Raw genomic sequence first — 21,868 nt, 5'->3', positions numbered from 1 at the left:
CAAAGTTGGCTAACAAAATATTTTTGAAGTCTTCCTAATTAGGTAAGCCATCTTTAATAGCTTTGTACCAAACTGAACATGGTGGCAATTTAACACATGAGGTGAAACTTTAAGGAAATTAAACTTACTAATGCTATTAATTCACATTCATCTTCAAATTTTTCTATAAATGTACTCGCCGGGATGTCATCTACACGACCGCTAAATTTAATTAAAACTTTAAGATCACTAAACTTTACCGGCAAATAGATTTTATAGATCTTAATTGTCTAAATTTTACGTAACTCAAATCCCGATCTGGTATCTCCTCATCCGTATCACTCTCTGATTCGGAACTGGTATCTTCCCTAGCTGTATTCGCTGATAGTCTTTCATCTTCATAATTGTGCACGGAAACTGCTGGGAGTGATTCAGGAATAACTATCATACATTGTGACTCCATTACAACTTCTTTGGTTGGAGGGTTTATGTTATTCTCACTACTAATCATTAATTTAGTCTTAAGATCTAAAACTAGTTTTGTAACTGCGATTTGAGTGTAATTAGCATATATGCGTGCTTTCATTCCGTCAAACTTGTTTTTCAGACTCAGAGATAATTGTTCTAGCTTGGTACTTTGTGATTACTTAAGTCGCACCAATTTGGAATTTTGTTGTTCCAATTTGCTATTTATTTGTGTACGTGACAACACTAACTGTTCTTTCAGATGTTCGGCAGATTTCTCTAATCTGGGATTAGTTCGTTCAAGTTTGCATTCCACTGTTCTTATTTTTTCTTTCTTTCTTCATATGCTGCATGAAATTTTGAAGGCCCGAGTTAGGAATCTCAGAAGACTGTTCATCTGCTCTAATTTCTGGAACAGGCTCCATCCTTCGGCTGGTATAAATCTTTCGTCGATTTCTCAATAACATATGATCCAGTTTTGGTTAGTCCAGTTTTGGCTACTTCAGATCTAATCAAAAATATTTCAAAAATATTCCTGGGCGGAACCACCATACATTTTTATATAACGCCACAGTTCGATTTGTTAAAATCTTCTAGTATACACCATATATAAAAGGATTACACACGTTTTAATCACTTAAAAACTCACTATATTTTGCATCAATTATGAATTGCTTTGCAGCGATTGGATTCACGTCTTTAATGAATGGCGTCTTGCTGAACTATATATATATATAATTACTTATAAACAAATAAGATGGTAACGAAAACTGTTATTCTGGCAACAGAACACTGTCATGACAACCAGTAAACGAACAGTTTCTGCCTAGCGGTGGAAAAATAAACATTTATCAAACAACATTGATCATGAGATTTACTATAAAATTTCTTCTTCTATTATGTAGCTAGTGCCATATGAAACAGCACTTTTGCCATGAATATTAAATAAAATAAATGAACAAAATAAATACAGATTACACACGTTATCGTTTTAAGCTGTAGAAACCGAACACGAAATCTGAACCAACAGTGTGTGGTGCTGATTCACCAAGGTCTGGACAGCCAAGAAGTGTACTACTTAAGATGATTAGCACTTGGTCGTCAAAGTATTTGTAAAATGTCGCAAAACAAACCGAAACGCATTTGTAAATAAAATCACGTGATAATTTGTGTATGGATAGATAATATAACGAACTTCTGTAATTAAACTTGAATTTTGTGTATGAGTAAATCGATTTTTCCGTCACCCATTATGTCCAAATAATCTCTATCTTACGGCTTATTTAAATCGATTTTCCCCGAGCTCTCTTGGAATATGAAGACGTATATTTATAGGTAAATTATTTTTCATTTCTCCACTATTTTCAGTGGTAAGTACCGTATAGTATGAAAACTCTGAGTTGACTACTGTTGGCTCCATGTACGGTGTCCAATTCATGAAACAAAAATATCGCATGGCAACATCTACACAACATAAAGGTTATACAACAGTACTACGTACGCCTAGTCTTTGATTATTTAGATTTGAGTTTAGCGTCCCATTCAGTAGCGAGGCTATATGAGACGTAGATCGATTCGAACCACATGAGGTTAACATGGAATCCGAACCACAAGTCACGCCACAAATCCTTTTCTCATTTTTTCTCCTCCTCAATACAAAATAGGTAGTGCTTTAATAATGTCAGCAGATTGTTCGAATTAATTGAAATCTCCCTGTAACATTAAGGCGCCTATTCCTTGATAGCTCCAAGATTAGAATACGCATCCATCTCTTCCTTTGGTTTACTCTATACTGCTGAGGGAGAACACTCACCATCAAGATTCTACTGCAAGCCTTGTCGCATAACAAACGCAAATGGAGGTGACAGAACACCTTGAAGTTATATGAACAGACCTTCTTTACAGCTACTCAATTGTAAATAGTAGCATATTTGTTTTTATAATGGTACAACTAGCTTGTGAGTTAGTATATGTAGTATTCATAAAGTTATTGCTGATCATAGGCTTAGCAAGAAATATTCGATGGGAGGGGATATTCCAAGTGTAATAATAATAATAATAATAATATCTCCTCCATATTGTATTTTATAGAATACATGTTCACTTCTATCCCTGATACTGTTCATTTTCACAAAAACATGTCTTCCCACTCCTTTATGTTCAGATTCCAAATATAAGATTCGATATTCTCTCCCTCCCCCTGCCTAATTGTTTATTTCAGTGGGATGCATCAGTTTCATCATAGTTTTTCTTTTCCACATACGTAAAAATAATATGAGGATTGCCCAGAGAGTCACTCACGTTTCGGCGGGATGCTACTAGAGGCGAGGCGAGAGCCGCCATTTCGTGCAGGTCCTTCCGCCCGTTCAGTGCGCATTCACTGTTAACGTGTGAAGTTCATGTTGTTTCTCCTCTGTCTATAATACACTGTTAACGTAAATGTTTTAACTGAAAATCCTGCCGGTTGTAAAATGAAGTCGGTCACACGAATTTTGCTGGCGAAAATTACTAAATCGATTGACATTCATCGACAACTATGTGAAGTTTATGGTAAACATGTGATTATGAAAGTGGAGTGAGGTGCTGGTGCTTCAAGTTTAAAGATGGCCGCACAAAATGTTCACAATGAAGATCAAAGTGAGCGTCCGAGCATTCTGACAGAACTAGTCGGAAAGACCAATGACAAGGTTCGTGAAAGCCGCCGTTTTACGTTCGAGTTTCTTCAAATTTCAAAGAGCTTACTGCAAGAAGTTGTGACCCAAAAGTTAGGTTTCCGTAGGTTTTGTGCAAAATGGGATCCAAAAATTCTGATAGAGGAACACAAAACTCAACGGATGACAGCCACCCTAAAACTCCTTGAAACCCATAACAAACACGGCGATTCCTTTATAGATCGTATGTTACTGGGGACAAGAGTTGGGTTAAATGCGTTAAAAAAAAATGGCGTGGGAACACACCAGATCACCAACAGAACCAAGAAAATGTTTGTAAACCATGTCTGCAAGAAAACTTACGGCTATTGTGTTTTGGGATAGAGAAGGTGTACTGCTAATCAACTTTCTGGAACGTGGCGCAACATTTATCGCTGAAAAATATTATATTATGGAAGTTCCGAAGAGCGATTCAAAACAAACGCCAAGCAAAACTGAGTGCAAAAGTCCTGCTGTTTCATGACAACGCCCGTCCGTACTCGGCCAAGCAGACTCAGGAACTCTTACAGGCCTTTCATTGAAAGGTTCTCAACAATTTGCCATACAGCCCGGATCTCAAACCACATGATCACCACTTGTTTCCAACATGATGACCTGGCTAGCAACGCAGAGTTATGATGATGACGCAGACCTTCAGGCTGGTGTGCAGGAATGGTTGAAGTCACAGGTGGCAACATTTTATGAAAATGAATTTACAAGCTTGTTCATCGCTATGATACGTGAATAAACTTCTAAGGCGACTATATCGAAAAGTAAAGTAAGAGTATGGCTTCAAAATGTATGTAATAAAACATATCTACTTTCACTTGTCTACTTTTTATTCCAAAACGTGATTTACTTTCTGGATAGTCCTCGGGGATTTTGACTTAACACCCCTTCTCTTACAAGATCTTGTAGCGCAATGTGCGACGCAATACTTTCCTTTGAGAAATCCTGGATATGTATGAGTCATGATACAATCGAGGATCTAACTATGGTCTCCTGTCCAATGCAATTATGGTGTGATGCTTCAACCAATCGTTGATACATTTTCTCCCACCTTTGATTAGCTTTGCACGATTAGATGAAGACTCAAATCGTTAGGAATGGTATACCTTTAATTTCAATAATAATAATAATAATAACTCTTCGTATTCTTGCTTTCCCTGGATAAGAATTCAGAAGTGATACAATGCCATACGTTTAAATTAATCTTTCTCCACACACAGATATTGTTAAATTTTCAAGATTTAAGAAAATTTAAATTCTTTCTACTTCATGAGTATATGAAAGATTCAATGGGAAGGATTTACAACCTCCACCCAACACCCTGTTCTTCGATATCCCACTGTTCCAGACTGTGGTTTTCTGAGAAAAAAGGGACTAAATTAATTTTAAAAAGGATTAAATTAAAAAATATTTGTGAAACCGAAGCTCTTCGTATAGGTCTGGTCGACAAAGGCAACAGGGTTAGTTGTTGAAATAATACCAGGAAAATAATATTCCGATTAGTATTTCCGAAGTTTTGTAACGAAAAAATTTCGAATGTCATTTCCCGAACTACACATAGAATAAAACGCTACGTTTCTATTGCCAATATGTCACACAAAATCTTTATTAAACAGCCCTTGTGTGTTCTTTCCTTGGAGCGTAACTCGCGAACCAGCTTTATGAAGGCAATTGATGAAAATAACGTACTACAATATTTGCATATTATTAGGATAATCGTATCATGCAATAACTATTGAAAATGGAAACTATTATTTTAATATTCTATAATCCTAGAACTTACTTCACGTCTTCATCATTATTTTCCAGCAACTGGAGAACTTCAGCTGTCTTTAACACCACTCGCTTTCCTGTCAGTAGCCATCGCTTTTGACTTCTCCAGAGCCCCACAACTCCTTCAGGGATCCCATAAAATCTCTCCGCTGCTAGATTCCCATGTTTCTCAGCATATTCCACCACCTCCAACTTAAATTCTACTGTCAAACTGAAAATAGATTATAAAATATTTGTAAAAGTAATTATCTACAATGGTTTGGCAAAAGCTAAGAAAACTAATCATCTTGTTAAATTTTGAATTACACTCTGAGTTGCGATATATTGAATTTGTTTATAATGCATTGTACGTATCCATTGTTTGATTTACATTGTATAATTTTGTTATATTTTGCGAATTTACGTAATATTATCAGCATGTCACACGGACTGGAACATTCCAATGTGGTTAATCTATCAAAACCCAAATGTTGAGAGTGAATAGTGTGTTCTGTATTCCACTGAACCACTATAAAGAGCTAGCATTTCCTGTATATCTCGGTCTTGTTCCGTTTCCAGGACAGCCGAGAAATTCTTATTCGAAACCTGGAAATTCAACAATTTATTCATTACAATATGATGGATTGTTTTATTTACATGTTTTGTATGTTCCATCCTGTTGTTTGACCCATCGCAATTATTCATCTTTCAGTAATCCTTGCTACCTTCATCGATGGTCAGGATGATTTGTTCACCAGTAAACTTCGCCAAGTAAGTTTGTAATGGATAACATTGTGTCTGTGGGGTTTGCTCGAGGTACTCCCGTGTCCTCTCACACTCTCATTCCACGAATTATTCCATCATCATTAACTTGCCCTAATTATCCGTCTCCCTTAGCCTAAAAGTAGGGATGCAAATAAGCAACAAAATTTTACTAGCCCAAGAAAGAAGCTACTAGCCCACATCCCAAAATAGAGATCACTTACTTATCTTCGGTATGATGTTAAAAACTCGTCCGCACTGATGAACCACTCGCCCCAAACGAGTGGGTGGGCGAGTCGTTATTTGCATCCCTGGCCTAAATGGAATAATCGTGGGACGTTAAACTAAAAATATTTCATTTTATTTCATTTTGTTCACAAGTAAAAATACCTCTAACAAATTGTGCTGTTTACAGTAGCCTGGACAGATATAATGCATTGCTAGATATTATTCGCAACTGTTGAAACACAAGGTACCAGCCTCTTGTTCGCCTGCTTTCTAAACAATAAGCCTAGGTCTCGATCTATCTAACAGGTTTAGGAGTATTTTCTACAAAACACTTGCACGTTTTACTTTGGACGTGATACAGACTCAGTGGCCTCTCCGCTGGACCAGTTGCTAGCACGCACGGCTTTGGTGCTCGACTCCCGGTAGAAGAGTCTTGAAATGTGACTGCATTGCAATGTTTCGGATTTCACCGTAAATTGTGCTGAAAGAGACGCTAAATCCAATGCCACCAATCAACCAATGAAATTTTCAAATGTTCATACACAGTTCTTGCTTTCTTCAGTGAGGATTCTTTCTTATTGATCCGCCTATTTTTATTGATTATTTCTGAAAATTAAACATCTTTCAGTTCTCTCGAGAAAGAAAACAATAAAAAATCAGTCAAGTAGATGGTAAGAGCTGCTTGTCATAGCCACTTTCTTTCTTCTATTTGTTTTCCCAAGTTCTCTTGCGATTTCTTCACTGTACTACTTCATCGAAAACATCAGGTTAATGTAACATCTCGTTCTCGAATATTGCCGTAAGACTATGGAAAGCGTAGTTCTGGCAAAAGAAAAGAGTGCACCATGAAATGGTAAATTGTTCATGAGAAAACTCACTACATGTTGAGATCCTACGAATTTTCATTCCGACCGAAAACGACACAGAATCCTGATCCAGCCACGTCAGACGCATCCGTGCTGACAGAGAGCACTTCGAAACTTGTTTCATGACACAAAAAAACATAGGCACACCAATTTGGGGCACATAGGCACACCATCGCACTTCTTATGTACTTTTTCTAAACTTAAGCCAACATTTGTACGGAACTCATTGATGCAGTCATCATTGCTATTGTGGAAAGTATGAAAGCCAATACCTCTATCACGGAGGTACATTAGGCTAAGGAACGGAGCAGAAATGTGTTACACTTCAGGGAGACTAAGTTGATAAATTTTAGTCATTCGTAGTTTTGTGACATCTTTACAGATAGACACCTTCTTGTGTCACTCCGCTCTTGTGTTAACTGTGAGCATAAATAGAACCCGCGCTCTCCACGCCTGAGACAAAAACGTTAAGCATTAAGCCTAGAAAATCAAAATGAAATCCTGATTTTGAAGAAAATGCACAGAATAGATAATATTTGTATAGTATAAATAAGATACGAAATATATATATATATATTTTTTTTTAATCCTTAAATCGAAGAAAATGCTTTTCAAATGAACGGCAGAACTTTTTTGTTTCATACGGTACATGTAACGCTAAGCAATAGGTATAGGATTTTGCCTAACATCTGCTCTCTACTTATTACTTTCCTGCCAAGCCTCGTATATATACATACAGTCATGGAAAAATGAATAGCAACTCCTTGAAATTTTATGTATTTATAAGGATTTCAAAGAAGTTTCTACCTAAATATGCACAAACATACAATGATATTTACATCAAACATCAAATTAAAGGAAATTTTATGTAGAATCCAAATCTACTCACAGAAGTTACGTATCTTTACAACAATTGATGATAATTAACAAAATATGAAGTCAATTGTTAAGTGAAGTGAAAGTAAGTGAAATTAAGTGAAGCGTACCCAATTGATTTTGACTCAAACTAATACTTGATTGGATGTCCACGCTTAGTAATAACGTCTTTGCATCGTTGTGGCATGGAGTTTATTAAGTTTTGTAGTGTGTCTATTGAAATGCAGTCTTGCCAGACGTCGTTTATTGCTTGAACTCAATGAACTCAGTTCTCGTTGTAGGATGCCTTGCCTTGTTATCCTTCAAAACACTCCATAAATTTTCAATTGGGTTTAGGTCGGCGAATTACTAGACCAAGGAAATTGGGTAACATGACGTAAGGACAGCATATAGTCTTTTATAACTCTGTACGATGACAGGGGGCAGAATCGTCTTGAAAAATAAAAGAACCACCGTTGAATAAATCTTTACCCGCAGGTATCATTGTCGTTTCAAGAATATAAGTTTATGCATTAACAGCACATCACAAATGTGAATTTTACCAATTCCACTAAAAGAAAAACATGCCCAAATCATTACACTGGTAGAGTACCTGGAAGTTTTTACAGTACACTGATAAACTCTAGTGCGTGAATTATTGCCATAAATGGTTATTTTCGTCTCATCATTAAATAGAACTTTGCGCCACTGCTCACTTGTCCAATCCTTGTGAGTTTTGGCCCAATCTACGCGCCTTTTACGTTGTTCCGGTATAATATATGGCTTTCTGACAGCTCTATGTGTAAGCAAACCCACTGATTTTAACCTGTTCATTGTTCACGGACAAACGTCGACACCAGATGTTTCCCTCCAACTTCTAGCAAAATTTGCTGATGATTCAAACCTGTCTGCAAGACACAACCGTCACAGTGCAGTTCTGTCTAGGCGAGAATTCCATTTTTCGACAACATTTGCCAATTCTTTTACTTTATATGCACCCTGCTTCCCGAATTTTGGCCAGCTGCCTACCCACTATACTTTTATGCAGTTGCATAATCCGGGTTATTTCAGCATTAGTTTTGCCACATTCACCTAATGTTTTAATTCTAGTGATTTTCTGTGGTGTAATGTCACACGTTTTACCCATGTCGATGTCCGATATCAATAATTTATAAACGGTAAATCAATATTTATGCGTTAAACTATCACTTTCAAATTTGACAGTAAAAGTAACACTACTAGAACAACACAATTACGTAACCCAGGGCACCTACACAACAAGTAGGAAGCAGAAACCATACTGCATGCTTGGAACGTGGATTACCTTATTGAGCGCGGATCTTACTGAAAGCAACAACGAGTTATCCATTAAATGAACATTTAACATGACGGATTTGTGTTTTCTTTCCCACATATTTTGTTGAATATCACCAATTGTTGTAAAGATACGTAACTTCTGTGAGTAGATTTGGATTCTACATAAAATTTCCTTTAATTTGATGTACATATCATTGTATGTTTGTGCATAATTAGGTAGATATTTTTTTCATGCACTGCAGTTAATGTAGGAATGGACTTGGAACCTTGAAACACGCTGGTCCTCTTTAGCACAATGCAGGGAGGAACACACCTCAAAGGAAAGATATGTAACGGGTATGGCTAACATAGCTGAAATTAATAACAATTAACATTTACAAGCCGTATTTTGCGACAATCAACGATTTCAATATTCTTTTTAACAGGGACATTTCTCCTTAGAACTTACTTCATGTTCTCAGCATCTGTTTCTAGTATTTCCATATGTTTATCTGACTTTATATTTTCAGTTATTCGCTTTCCAGCCTGCAAACATCGCTTTTGAGTCCTCCAATAGCTGATGAGCGTATCTGGAACTCCATAAACCTTCTCCGTTGCCACAGTCCCATGTTTTTCTGCATAATCCACCACCTCCAACTTAAACTCTGTTGTGAAACTGAAAAGAAATTTATCGTAGTTCAGAAGAAGTTAGTGGTTCGTAGTAGTTCGTAGGAGAGCTCTATCATCTTCCAAAAACAACATGCAACAAAGCACAATATTTTAAGCAAACTTCTATGTCCATCTCTAAGACCAAACGACAAACAACTAATAAAATAAGATAAATAAATAAATAAACAGAGAGGATGATAATATTTTTGTAGTTATAATAATAATAATAATAATAATAATAATAATAATAATAATAATAATAATAATAATAATAATAATAATAATAATAATAATACAGTAATAATAATAATACAGTAATAATACTATGTATTTAGGGATATGAAAAGGCAATTTTTAAAAGCTTGCACAAATTTACAATATAGACAATTCTTACCAGTATCATCTTCGACACAATAATTTTTGATATTCACCATGCCGGAAAAGACACCATTGTGTCGGCATCTTTATGTGAAGAATTGTTTTAAACGAGGGCTTTCATATGAAGTCTGCAAATACTCGCTCGCGCAACTAATGTTTATCATTCTGAGTCACTGCTTCTTAATTCGGAGTATTGACACAAATTAGAGCTTTCAGAGAAATATATAATTTCAAAGGGCTTAAGAAAAGAGATAATGTGGTACAAGTTTTGGCTCGCTTGACGGGACCTATCAACAATATCATACCAAAATTAAGGTGTACACAAGGCTATTACCACTCCTCTACTTCTTAGAGCACGGAAATTATGAGACAAATATGAAACACGTCATCAATTAGTTCTAACCAAAAACATTTCGAACAAAACCACAGTGATTTTAGGACGCTTCTTAAAGAGAGAGAAGGGCCAAATCAAAAGTTGCAAATAGCAACAAACTGTGTAGTACCTCATTCAGATTTTTTAAATACACAAAGCAACTTACAATAACACCGGAGTCGCCAACTCTGTACGAAATGGCAATTTGTCTCTTGTCGAGATGCAGAAGTGCTGACGAGAAAATGAAATGGTGGTATAGGTTGTTTTGCGTGTGGGGTTTGCTCGCTGTACGCTGCTAATCCCACTCTCAAATCCGCTTCAAGACAACAAAATCGTACAAAGAAATACAGTAAACGTCCTCTAGCTATGGAAACTAGTTCCCTGCACACTGCGAATCGTGTGGTTTGTTTGTATGCTGTGTGGAATCGTGTGGATGATTTATCCACTTGTTAGTGTGGAGCTATCTGTAAGGGTTGCGTCATCATTCAATCGAAACACCGGAACGAATAGTATTTGTACTAAATGTCACTTCTCTGATATAGTTCTGTTTAACCGTATGCATTTCTGTTTACGAGTGTTGCAGTATTACAAAATAACTGGACACGTTCTAGTGAAGACATTAAAATTATTTACCTTTTCGGAGGATGTGTGTGAAAGTACTATGTGACTGCTAGATGACTTAGCCAATTGCATTTCGAACGAACTGGTGTGAACTTTACAAACTTGAGAGAAATTTTGTAAAACCCAGTGATACTGACTGCCCACTCTCAGGCCGATCCAAGACAGATGATAATACAGTAATTGAAATTATTGGGAGCGTCACTGCCGACCCAAATATCTCAATCCGACAAATACATCACGCAGGTCATATTCAAGGAAGTTCTGAGTAAAGCTTAGAAGACACTAAGTTTCAGCCATACGAAATGCACATCAATGTCTAGGGGAAGATGATCACAATTGGTGTATTGAATTTTGTGAACTTATGTCACACAGGATAAGGATTGACCATTCTTAGAGAGAATTTGTTTCAATAATATATATATATATATATATATATATATATATATATATATATATATATATATATATATATATATATATATATATATATATATATATATATATATAAAATCGGGTTGGGTACTAATAAACACGGATGATAATATCGTGGATGCAATGTTTCCAATAATCAAGTTCTTAGAGAAAAATGGAATCACCGTAAAAACTAAACACATAGTCAAACATCTTTATAAACATAGTTGACCTTTTGTGTATGGATGGAAACCTGACAGGTTAATGTTATCTGCGATGACTTATGAACATAATGGATTTCTTGATCTCGTAGAACAAAATTAAATGAAACTTTTGCTTTACCTTCCACGGTTATGCCGGCTATGCTAAAGAAGGCGTTTATGATAATAAATGAAGACAATGGTAAAATGAATAAAGTGAGAGGAAACGGGAGAACCCCGAGAAAACCCACGCAAACGGTGTTTGTACACCACAAAGTTCATTTGGCGCAAGATGGGATCAAACAAGGGACTCTCCTAAACTTAAAACTTCTTCAGGAAAAGACGCAGCAGCAAGAAAAAAATTATTAAAGGATAAAAAGGTAACTGTTCTTGGCTAATTAGCGTTTAGTTTCGTTAGTCGTATATCTGAATCAGAACCCCAACTTTGAATTGCAACACGTTGCCACTCCTCTGTCCCTTACTTTCTTCCCACTTCTTCTTTTATCTATTTGATGAAGAGTATTGCGAAAGTATTTCGATTTTAAAAATGAGATGAAATCTTTACGTTTTACGTCCCACACTTATGCCGGCTCGGCTAAGGAGACGGTGATTATGAGAAATGAATGAAAATGGTGGAATGAAGAAAGTGGGAGGAAACGGGAGAACCCCGAGAAAAACCATGCACACGGTTTGTTCACCACAAAGTTCACTTGGCGCGGGATGGGATCGAACCCAGGACTCCACGCACCAGAGGTGAACGATATACCACTAGGCCGCCGCGGCCCATTATTTCCATTTTGATAACGGTGACTGAATTCATTCCAGTGCTGAAAAAAATAAAAAAGCGTTGCACAAATATCCCATTCACTGATGCATCCTGTAGTACTCTAAGCAAGATGATAACACAGTTGGGAAGAAATAACTTCCACGATATAATATCAATGTAATTCGCAAGTAATCTGCGATGAAAAACAGTTTAACAGTAATGTAAACTTACTCTTCCTCAGTTTTGTGAGATTTCAAGTGTGTGTCCAAACCTTCTTCCGAATTAAATTTCATGTTACATCGATCACAGTCAAAGCGGAGAACTGTCCTGTAATGCTTTCTCTTTTTGTGGTTTTGGACTTGACTCTCGTAAACAAACCGACGACCACAAACAGGGCAGCTGTAAAAGAAGAAAAAAAATCAATAATTAATGAAGAATCAAACATGTACCTTTAAATTAAGCAACGAAAAACTACTAAACTCCGTGCTGCAACAGTCCGCGAAGGGCTATTACAAGCCGAAGGCTTCTGTTTGAGTGATCTGTGGTCCGCATATCTGCTACCATCGCTTTTACTTTTCTCTTTCTGGACCGAAACAAGAATTTGCCTGCTTTAAATTCAAAAGGATTTTCAGTCGCCCCATAAAATTAGACCATCAGATAAAAAACCGGACTCGAATGCTGTGCCTCGATTTAATGGCACGCACTGTACAGATTTGGCTACACTAGAGTGTCCACTAAAATTTGTTTTAAAATTCTAATGATTTCAGAGCAGAGAATATTTATCATATATTAATGGTATTTTATAAACTAACACAGAAACATAAAATGTATATTATCATCACAATGTATAGATATTCATATGCCAAATAACACCAGTTTACATATGTTTTGTCCCAGACATGATTTTACATGATTCTATAATATTTTCACACGAATGATGTATGTATACTGTCAAAATCTTGTAATAATGTAGTTTCATAGATACAAGAATATGTTACAAGTTTTTAATGAAAAATTATATTCTTTTACAATTATTTACTTAGAATACTTAGTATTGTTTGCATAGTCTTGTCGCTATTTTAACATTTTTTGATTGATCATTGCATTGCTCAACTGCCTCAGTTGTTTCTAGATTCTGTAACAGATCGCTGAAACACCCTATATATACAGTTACATTCTGATCAGTGCAACTATTTCTTGTATCATTCGTTTATTTTGTGTAGAGATCTGTAGAAATGAACTAAAAGACAAAAGAACATGCACTGGAAAATCTATTCTCTTTTTCTCAGTTCATGAACAAGAAACAAACAAACAAAACTATTCTTCTAAGACATAAAAATGGATCATGAGATCCATTTTTATTTCTTGTTGATCAAATCACGGGAAAACGGTTAAACCATTTGAAATTAATTCTGGAATGTAGTTATCAAGTATCTCGAATGGAATTCTGACATGTCAATTTGATTAAAATGCATGTTCTATGGTATATCGGCGGGAGGGGAATAAAATTTATGCGGAAAATGGGGTATCTCATGAGCCCCTCAAACTAGGAACATAATACTCGGTATATAAACTCCTCATTTAAAATAAATTGACACGTTTCTACAGATTTGAATTAGAACAGAATTTTCGAAATTTCTAGGCCGTTCCAGAAGTTGTCAGACAGCCTTTATTTAAACGAATTATGAAGATATATCTCATTTAGAAGTTTGGAAGAAATTAAAAGGGGATTACATCAGGATATTGTGTTGGCCAGTTCTTCTACACGTTGTCAATGAACAGATAATACAGTTTCGATATACTTTTTGGAAAACAACAACTATCCTTCGTCTTAATTAAAATCAGATGATGGTATGAGTCCAGTGACTGAAGAATTAGACGGATTTCGAGAAGATTTCTCAAAGTGATTATTATAATTTTGTGGATGAATTGGATTACACTGTTCAAGTGCATGAAGTGACGATTACAAACTTAAAGAAGAACGAAATCACACCGAAATTTCCACTTTTGATCATTTTGGACATTTTGGATTTTGAGTTCACTAGCAGACTTTACTTTCTGTGCTTTTTCAAATCATGTAGTTATACAATATTCGATTATACGGCTATATGACTATACTCACCTATACTTCTTCTGATGATCACACCAATGAACAATGTATGTATCTAGTGGTAAATAGGATCCACACATATCACAAGGGTATAAAACAATAGTCTTGTGTTCACTGGTAATATGATTTTGGTAATTCGCTACAGGACCCTCAATTTTCAGGTCGCAATATTTGCATTTCATACATTTAAGGTACGGCAACTGGAACAAGTATTTCTGCATTTTATACCACGAAGCGTTCTCACAATGATACTGGTTTTGCTGAATGATACATTTCATTTCGTACCAATCACGGGCTGTGAATTCACGGTCTACCAGATCCTTGAAATCTTCATCGTCTAATTAAAAAAGACAATAGAACATTGGAGTTAGAATGATTTATTACACCTGAACTTATCAACTCAGTACCAAACATAGAACTTAAATAAGCGAGCTTTAAAAAAAAAATCTAGACGGAAGCTAGACCAAAATATGATTGTGTTGGTCACCTGGTTCGATCTCAGCTAGTATCAAGTAGACTTTGTTGTGGACGAACACCTTATAAGTTTCTCGATATTTTCTGTCCTGTCCCACTTTTTTCATTCTATTTCGTTCATTTGATTCAGCATCGTCCCCCTTAGACTAGGTGTACAATCGTCAGACGATTATATATATATATATATATATATATATATGGAAATAGGGAAACAAAGTTTTACTTAGGAAATTATACAAGATTAACCTATAGACAGCGGCATTGCGTGTATATGTTTAACATTTCTTAACACCCTAGACGATGAATTAAGATCAATAAAGTTTAAGCTGTATTTCAGTTCTACTATGCCTTTTACTCAGTCAGGTAGTCAGGTAGTTTTGCGTGCTATGACTTCATTGCTCACGATGGTACTACATACTTCCAGATAGGTTATGACATCACAGTGCATTCCTGGCGCCAGAAAAACAGCCTGATCACGTGATTGTTTTTCATCTTCCTGTTTTGCCTTTTATTTTTTATTTTTTTTTTAAATGCCATTCCATCTTAATGCTCTTGTATATAGAATACAGAGAAAAACTTAACATGTTATAAAAGATTCTTCATTAAACTGCTTGATTCCGCAAGTATCTATGAAGAATCATATATAGAGTGTTCTAAAAATGGCACCCACGAACTAAAGAGCACTATTCTTCAAGTCAAAATAAAGCAATATATAATTGTATACCTTTCAAGTCCTCATCCGAATCACACTATGTGGCAACGTCGCAGACAAAGAACCATAGAGTAAATCCATCAAACAGTTACATGAATTCCCTCCAGATTGCAACTAAAGTCGACAGACATTGACACTAGCACCACCTGTTATCCTAACAATCGATGTAACCGTCTGATGGATTTGTAGAGCGATGCTAATGGTTTCTAAGTTAATCTACAACGAAGTCACATACTGAAATTTTTGTTTCTCCAAAGTGGCTGAAGCAGGCTCCGGAGGGTATACCATTATATAGTATTTTCGCTTCATTTTGACCTGTAGAACAGCGCTCTGTTATTCGTGGGCACTATTTTTAGAACACCCGATATACACACCGGACATTTAAAAAGACATGACAGAAAGGAACCACTGGACTGACAGAACATATTCAGTAGGAGTGTACCGATACCAGTTTTTCACCGATACCCGATACTGAAGATGCCGATACTGCCGATACCGATACTCTTGGACACATTTCTTATACATTATCAGGAATTTTCAGAATAATGAAATAATCAACATTGTAATAGGGTATATTAGATATAAGGCCAAATTTGACATACAAAGACAAAAAGCAGAATTTCACATGAGGTTCCACACAAACTCTATATTTCTTCTAAATATAATCCAGCTCACATAAAATGAACTTAATTCTAAGAGTCAGTGATTTATATTTAGAGTGATAGTTTACTTTGATAGTTACATTGTATTTACTAGCTTCTATTACATACATGTAATGCAAACGAATACTACCGTTACAAATTTTTATTATTTACAAAATTATGCGTGCTGCTGTGGGTACTATAAAAAGTTGAAAACGATAAAACTATTTATTAACATTAGAACTAATTGTTTTTAACCAGTAAGTAGGAAAAAATAATGACAGTCAGCGTCTTGTGGGTTTCTTCCATAGCATTTTCTTCTGAATCGAAACCTCTGTCCCGTTTGGGATTCAAATTACGGGTCTGCTATCCTGACCATGGGCACCTTGAAAAAAGTTCGGAAAATATATTGGTAAATATTGGTGCCCATTTGCCGATACCGATACTCCCAAAAGTGGCCGATATCATCTGGACTGCAAATATAACGATGCCCCAACATGAGGCCTTTCAAAAGACAGTGGAGGCGAGGTAGTGTGGGAGGCATCGGTCTATGCTGTGTGAAGGTTGGTCCGTCAAATAGTATAATGGTCTGTCCGTCAATTTCACCAGATTCAAGCCCCAGTTCTGATACGGAACCCACGTAAACAGTATATCATGTCCTTCATAACCTTGTTTGCGAAACACAAAAACTTAAAAAAAAAAATAAAAAAAAATAATAATAATAATAATAATAATAATAATAATAATAATAATAATAATAAAAGAATCCAAGTTAAAGAAAGTTATACTATTACCTGCTTCCTCCTTGATCATTATTGACTCCTCCTCAAACACATCAGTGTTGTCATTGGGTTCCTCTTTGGGTGGATCTAAAAAAATCGAATGAATTTCATGTTGTTCTGTCTGGCAATCGGATATTTCTGCTGAATCATTAGAAGTTTCACAACGATTTTTTTCACAATCACTGCCTGACGTTTTTCTGTTGTTACAGGTTTTCAGATGACCTTGATTAATGTACTCAGTCGCCGTGACTTGGCTACCTTTCTCTTCAGAATTTTTCGTATTATCACTGGTTCTATTATTATTGCTGTTAACAATTTCTGTGTTGTCTGATGCTGCTTGTACATTCTTTACGCCATCCATACTACTACTACTATTACTATTAGTACTACTCTCTCTTTTGGAATTATTGCATGTACTGGTAACAGTTGCAGTTGGAATTGTTGCGACAGGCGTTAGAGAGAGTTTAAATTTTTTGAATGCACAAGTATCATTTTCCTTCGTTGGACTGGTTAAAGTTGTCTCAGATTCACTACAGCTACAGCTGTCCAAGTCCGAATCGTCATCGTACTGGAAAATAAATAAATTAGAGATTATCATTTCGGCAGCAGGGTTATATAAGATGCGAACATATAAATTTCACCTTTAATGTCATAAGGTTGGCAACCTATGGTTAACGCATAAAAATTAAGCATACATTTGAGACTGAAATATTTGAGTACAGGTTTCCAGTCAATAATTGTCTGCAAGCCGAAGGTTAGAAAATATAAACATCGCTCACACGTTAGACAACATAGCAGACGACTTGAAATTGCAAAGGCAGCTACTATAAACATTTTCCCCAAATGCCTGATTATTCAACGAATTGGTGTTGCTGCTGACGCGCCCACCATAAAGTAATGCAGGAAACACTGTGAACGAGCTGCTTATGATACTTTCATTTCTCTTCCACACTGGCCATGTTGTGTGTGCACAATATGCCCGTATTGGCGCATTTCACTTGTCACACTAAGCCACCATCGCTTTTCCGAAACGTAAGTTACTTTGTTTTCTCTTTGTGAGCATTTTATCAAACGGGACATCAAAAACAGCAAGAACTTCTTTGGTTATCTTGTATATTATTTTCTCCCATCCATCTACGACGGGACGTAGGTGATATGGTCAATTCAAGAAAATTCTTATAACATCCATCTGTTTTACTCTTCTAAGTACCGGAACAGAAAAGTGGCCTTTCATTTGGATTTACGAACAGCTGCAGTATATTTACCTGGTAAAATTTTGACCAGTAAGTGGCGGGATGAAACAAACTGTGCTGATACTTGTTTCTTACTTCTTAAACACTCTCCAACATGAATTCTACCGTTATTTGTTGTAAAATTCCTTCAAGTTCCACAAACGGCGAAGACAAACGTAACGAAAACAAATGGCACCTATAGCTCAATAAATCCCTTTGGATGTATTACCGAATGTTTGCAAAGTAGAATATGAATGGAGTGGCTTAATGGAATCGATCTATTCATAACTCACTGACAATAGTCATCAACAGTAATAAACAGGATCTTCGCCTCTTGTGTTCCTGCAGAAATTATGGATATGTTTTTTTCCCTTGGATTTGTTGACCTTCCAAAACATAAAAACAACAACAACAACAGTAAAGATGAGTCCAACATCTTATTAGGCAAGTCATCCGACTCTGTTGCTCTGCCAGGTATGGGGGGTGTACGATGCCTTTTCGGGAAGTAGTGTATACCGGTATAAGCTTTCTTTACTTAGCTACTGTGCTGTTTGGAATCGAAAATGTAATATTCAGTACCTTGTACTTTCCTTCTTATAAGAAATAATGAAATTATTTGATTTATCAACTAGTACAAGTAGACAGAAAACTATTCTATTGACTAAATATTCGTTAGTACGAGTAGATAGAAAACTATTCTATTGACTCACTATCCATTAGAATGAGTTCATAGAAAACTATTCCATTGACTCAATATCCATTAGTACGAATAGACAGAAAACTATTCTACTGAACAACATCCATTAGTACGAGTAGATAAAAACTATTCTATGAAAACAATATCCATTATAAAATGAAAATGAAATATTTGAGTTTTACATCCCGCGGTTATGCCGACTAGGCTAAAGGAGACGGTGATGATGATAAATGAATTAAATGGTGAAATGAAGAAAGTGGGAGGAAACGGGAGAACCCCGAGGAAACCCACACACACGGTGTTTGTCCACCACAAAGTTCACATGGCGCGAGCTGGGATCGAACCAGGGACCCTATGCATCAGAGGTGAACGCTCTAGCACTAAGCCACCGCGGTTCTTACAACAATATCCATTAGTACGAGTACATAGCAAACTATTCTATTAAAGAATATCCATTAGTATAACTAGATAGTAAAGTATTTAATTAAGCCGATATTCATTAGTACAAGTAGACGGAAATCTATTCAATTAAGCCAACAAATGGATAAGAGCTTACTATAGATCTCTCGACTTTCCTCTTTTCTCTTGGCAACCACTTCTCCTCTTCTTCGTCTTTGAACTCGATTCCTTTCGACTTTGCTATCTGCTTTAGACGCTTTTGACTCTCCTCACATTGAGAACGGAAACTGTGAACATTCTGCAGCTGGATCACACAGTTTCTACACAACATCTTGGGAAAAGGATCCTCTTTCTTTACCTAATAAAAAATGTTTTATATACGTATAAAATACATATGCATACACACACCGAAAAGCACACTAATTAGTGTGTCATAAAATAAATTTACATGAATTTCTGTCAATGTACATGAATGGATCAAGTTTTATGTTATTATACATAAAGAGAAACAAGTTAACTTTGAAATAAAATGACACTCACCTTGTATCCAGAAGTTAATTTTGGTTTATTATACCGGGTGATTATAAATGATTTATCGGGTTTGAAAGAGCTCTACTAAAACATGTATAACATATGCAATAGCGAATTATATATGAAAATATATAGGAATTGTTCAAGTTCGAAACCTAGAGTGGCTTTTTTTGGCACACGGTACACATTTATGCGGTAGTCTAGTTCGTTTCACATGCACTCTAGCTTATACGTACTAATGGCCATAAATGAAGCTATAATGAGCTCCTGGAGCTCACCCAATATTGCTGGTAGTAGAGAAACGTACATTGTGTCTTTCGCATGCTCCCAAAGGAAAAATTACAAACTGTCAGATTGGGAGTTCTTGAAGGCCATGGGAAAGCACTAAGTCATCTTTTTCATATCGCCCAATCCAACGACGTGAGAGGAATCGCTTGGTCGTCCTGTGCCTTAAGCTTTACACAAGTAGCCAACTAACTAACAAACTAATTTTATAGCCTATGGAACCCGGAGGTTCAATACCGCGCTCACAAAAGCTCTCCACTAACTTCTATCCTTAGCCAACTGGATCGAGTTTCTACTTTGCATTCCTATTTCTGCGAGATCCATCTTAATATTGTCCTCTCATCTGCGCCTAGTCTTCCTAATGGTCATTCTTCCGATTGTTCTTCCAGTTAAGATTTTTGTTACACAAATGGACAGTGTCTTTAAACTATTAACACTATCTCAGGATGCTTTCTGCTGCATAGACACATTATTTTGGAAACTATGCTTGTACTGCCATTTCTCACCAAGAACCAAGACTAGGAATATGAAAAAATAAATTTCAACTACAGGGTGGAGCAGGAAAACGGAAAATTTTGAATCTAGAATTAGCAACGCTGGATGGCCGGCATTGTTTGGGACCGATAAGACAACACTGAGAAGACTTCTCCATTTAGTAAGAATAAAGTATTGGAATTGTGCGGAACGTGTGTTTGCTCTGAAAGCATTTAAGAGAACGATGACATTGTATGGCCTCCGAGATCACTTGAAATCAGTGTGTATGATTTCTCTCTGGGGCGAATCTATGGCAACATCTCGAAAACAAAGAGTATAGTACACGTCCTCGTCGGACAGAAACTGAAGGTTAAAGTACTTACTGGTGTTCCTCAAGACGTAATAAACTGAGCATTCCAACGAATTTCCAAAACATGGCTACTCCTGTCATAATGTGTATGCCGAGATGGGACACATCTTTCCGATGCCATCTTGAAGAAATAAAGTGGCATGTAAGTGTCATAGTTAAGTCATTGCTAATGGTATAGTCTCTACATGCATCTGAATCATTAAATATATTCTCTCCTGTGTTGATGAATGCATTTTACTCGTGTTTTCCTGCGCCACGCTATATACTGTTTCATCATTACCATAAACATATTGTATTAAGTTTTCGACATAGTTCACTTTAAAACCCGATGAATCATTTAATCACCATGCGTAATTTCGACTCTGGAGTCTTCCTACGTAACAGTTCCTCCAGTTGACCTTGCCTTCTTACACATTCACCCTCGAAGGGAATTCTCCTGATTTTTTTTTTTATTTTTTTATTTTTTAAGAACTTAGAATCAACTGAAAACATTATTAAAATTTTATAGTATCACTTCAACAAAATGATCAACAATGACAAACCAAAACGATATCCTCGAAGAAATTAAATGCCCATCAAAAGCAGGGAATTCGTGTTATTAATACTCTACATTTTTTTGTCTGTCGAAGAATGACGCTTATAATACAGGGTGGCCCAAAAGTAAGGATACACCCCTGCATTGATCAATATAACATTTTAGTTTATGGGTTTATTTGCTTCGGCTCTTCCGAGCTTAAGGTATAAGTAAAAACACAATAAGAACAAATAATAAAGAAACTAAGTCTACCTGATGGATAACAATAAGAAATGATATAAAATGCACTAAGCTGATCAGTACGGT

At 36.1% G+C, this 21,868-nt stretch overlaps 1 protein-coding gene across 3 annotated transcripts in view; it reads right to left on the bottom strand.

Annotated features, from left to right (window-relative positions):
- Window positions 1-21,868, bottom strand: part of LOC145684171 (uncharacterized) — a 52,619-nt gene that overhangs the window by 6,562 nt on the left and 24,189 nt on the right. For 2 of the 3 annotated variants that reach the window (XM_081756163.1, XM_081756162.1), the window contains exons 2-7: window positions 19,525-19,725; window positions 17,052-17,607; window positions 14,443-14,767; window positions 12,552-12,719; window positions 9,372-9,578; window positions 4,927-5,127 (exon numbers count right to left, since the gene is read on the bottom strand). In XM_081756163.1, coding sequence (XP_081612289.1) covers window positions 4,927-5,127; window positions 9,372-9,578; window positions 12,552-12,719; window positions 14,443-14,767; window positions 17,052-17,607; window positions 19,525-19,725 — 1,658 coding nt within the window. The remainder of the gene's footprint in view (window positions 1-4,926; window positions 5,128-9,371; window positions 9,579-12,551; window positions 12,720-14,442; window positions 14,768-17,051; window positions 17,608-19,524; window positions 19,726-21,868) is intronic. The other variant, XM_081756164.1, reaches the window with a different exon arrangement.

Source organism: Thermobia domestica, chromosome 4 (assembly GCF_964235325.1).
Source record: "Thermobia domestica chromosome 4, izTheDome1.hap1.1, whole genome shotgun sequence".
NCBI classification, from domain to species: domain Eukaryota; kingdom Metazoa; phylum Arthropoda; class Insecta; order Zygentoma; family Lepismatidae; genus Thermobia; species Thermobia domestica.
Note: the sequence above shows the minus strand (reverse complement) of the source record. Positions and strands in the feature narration are given on the sequence as shown.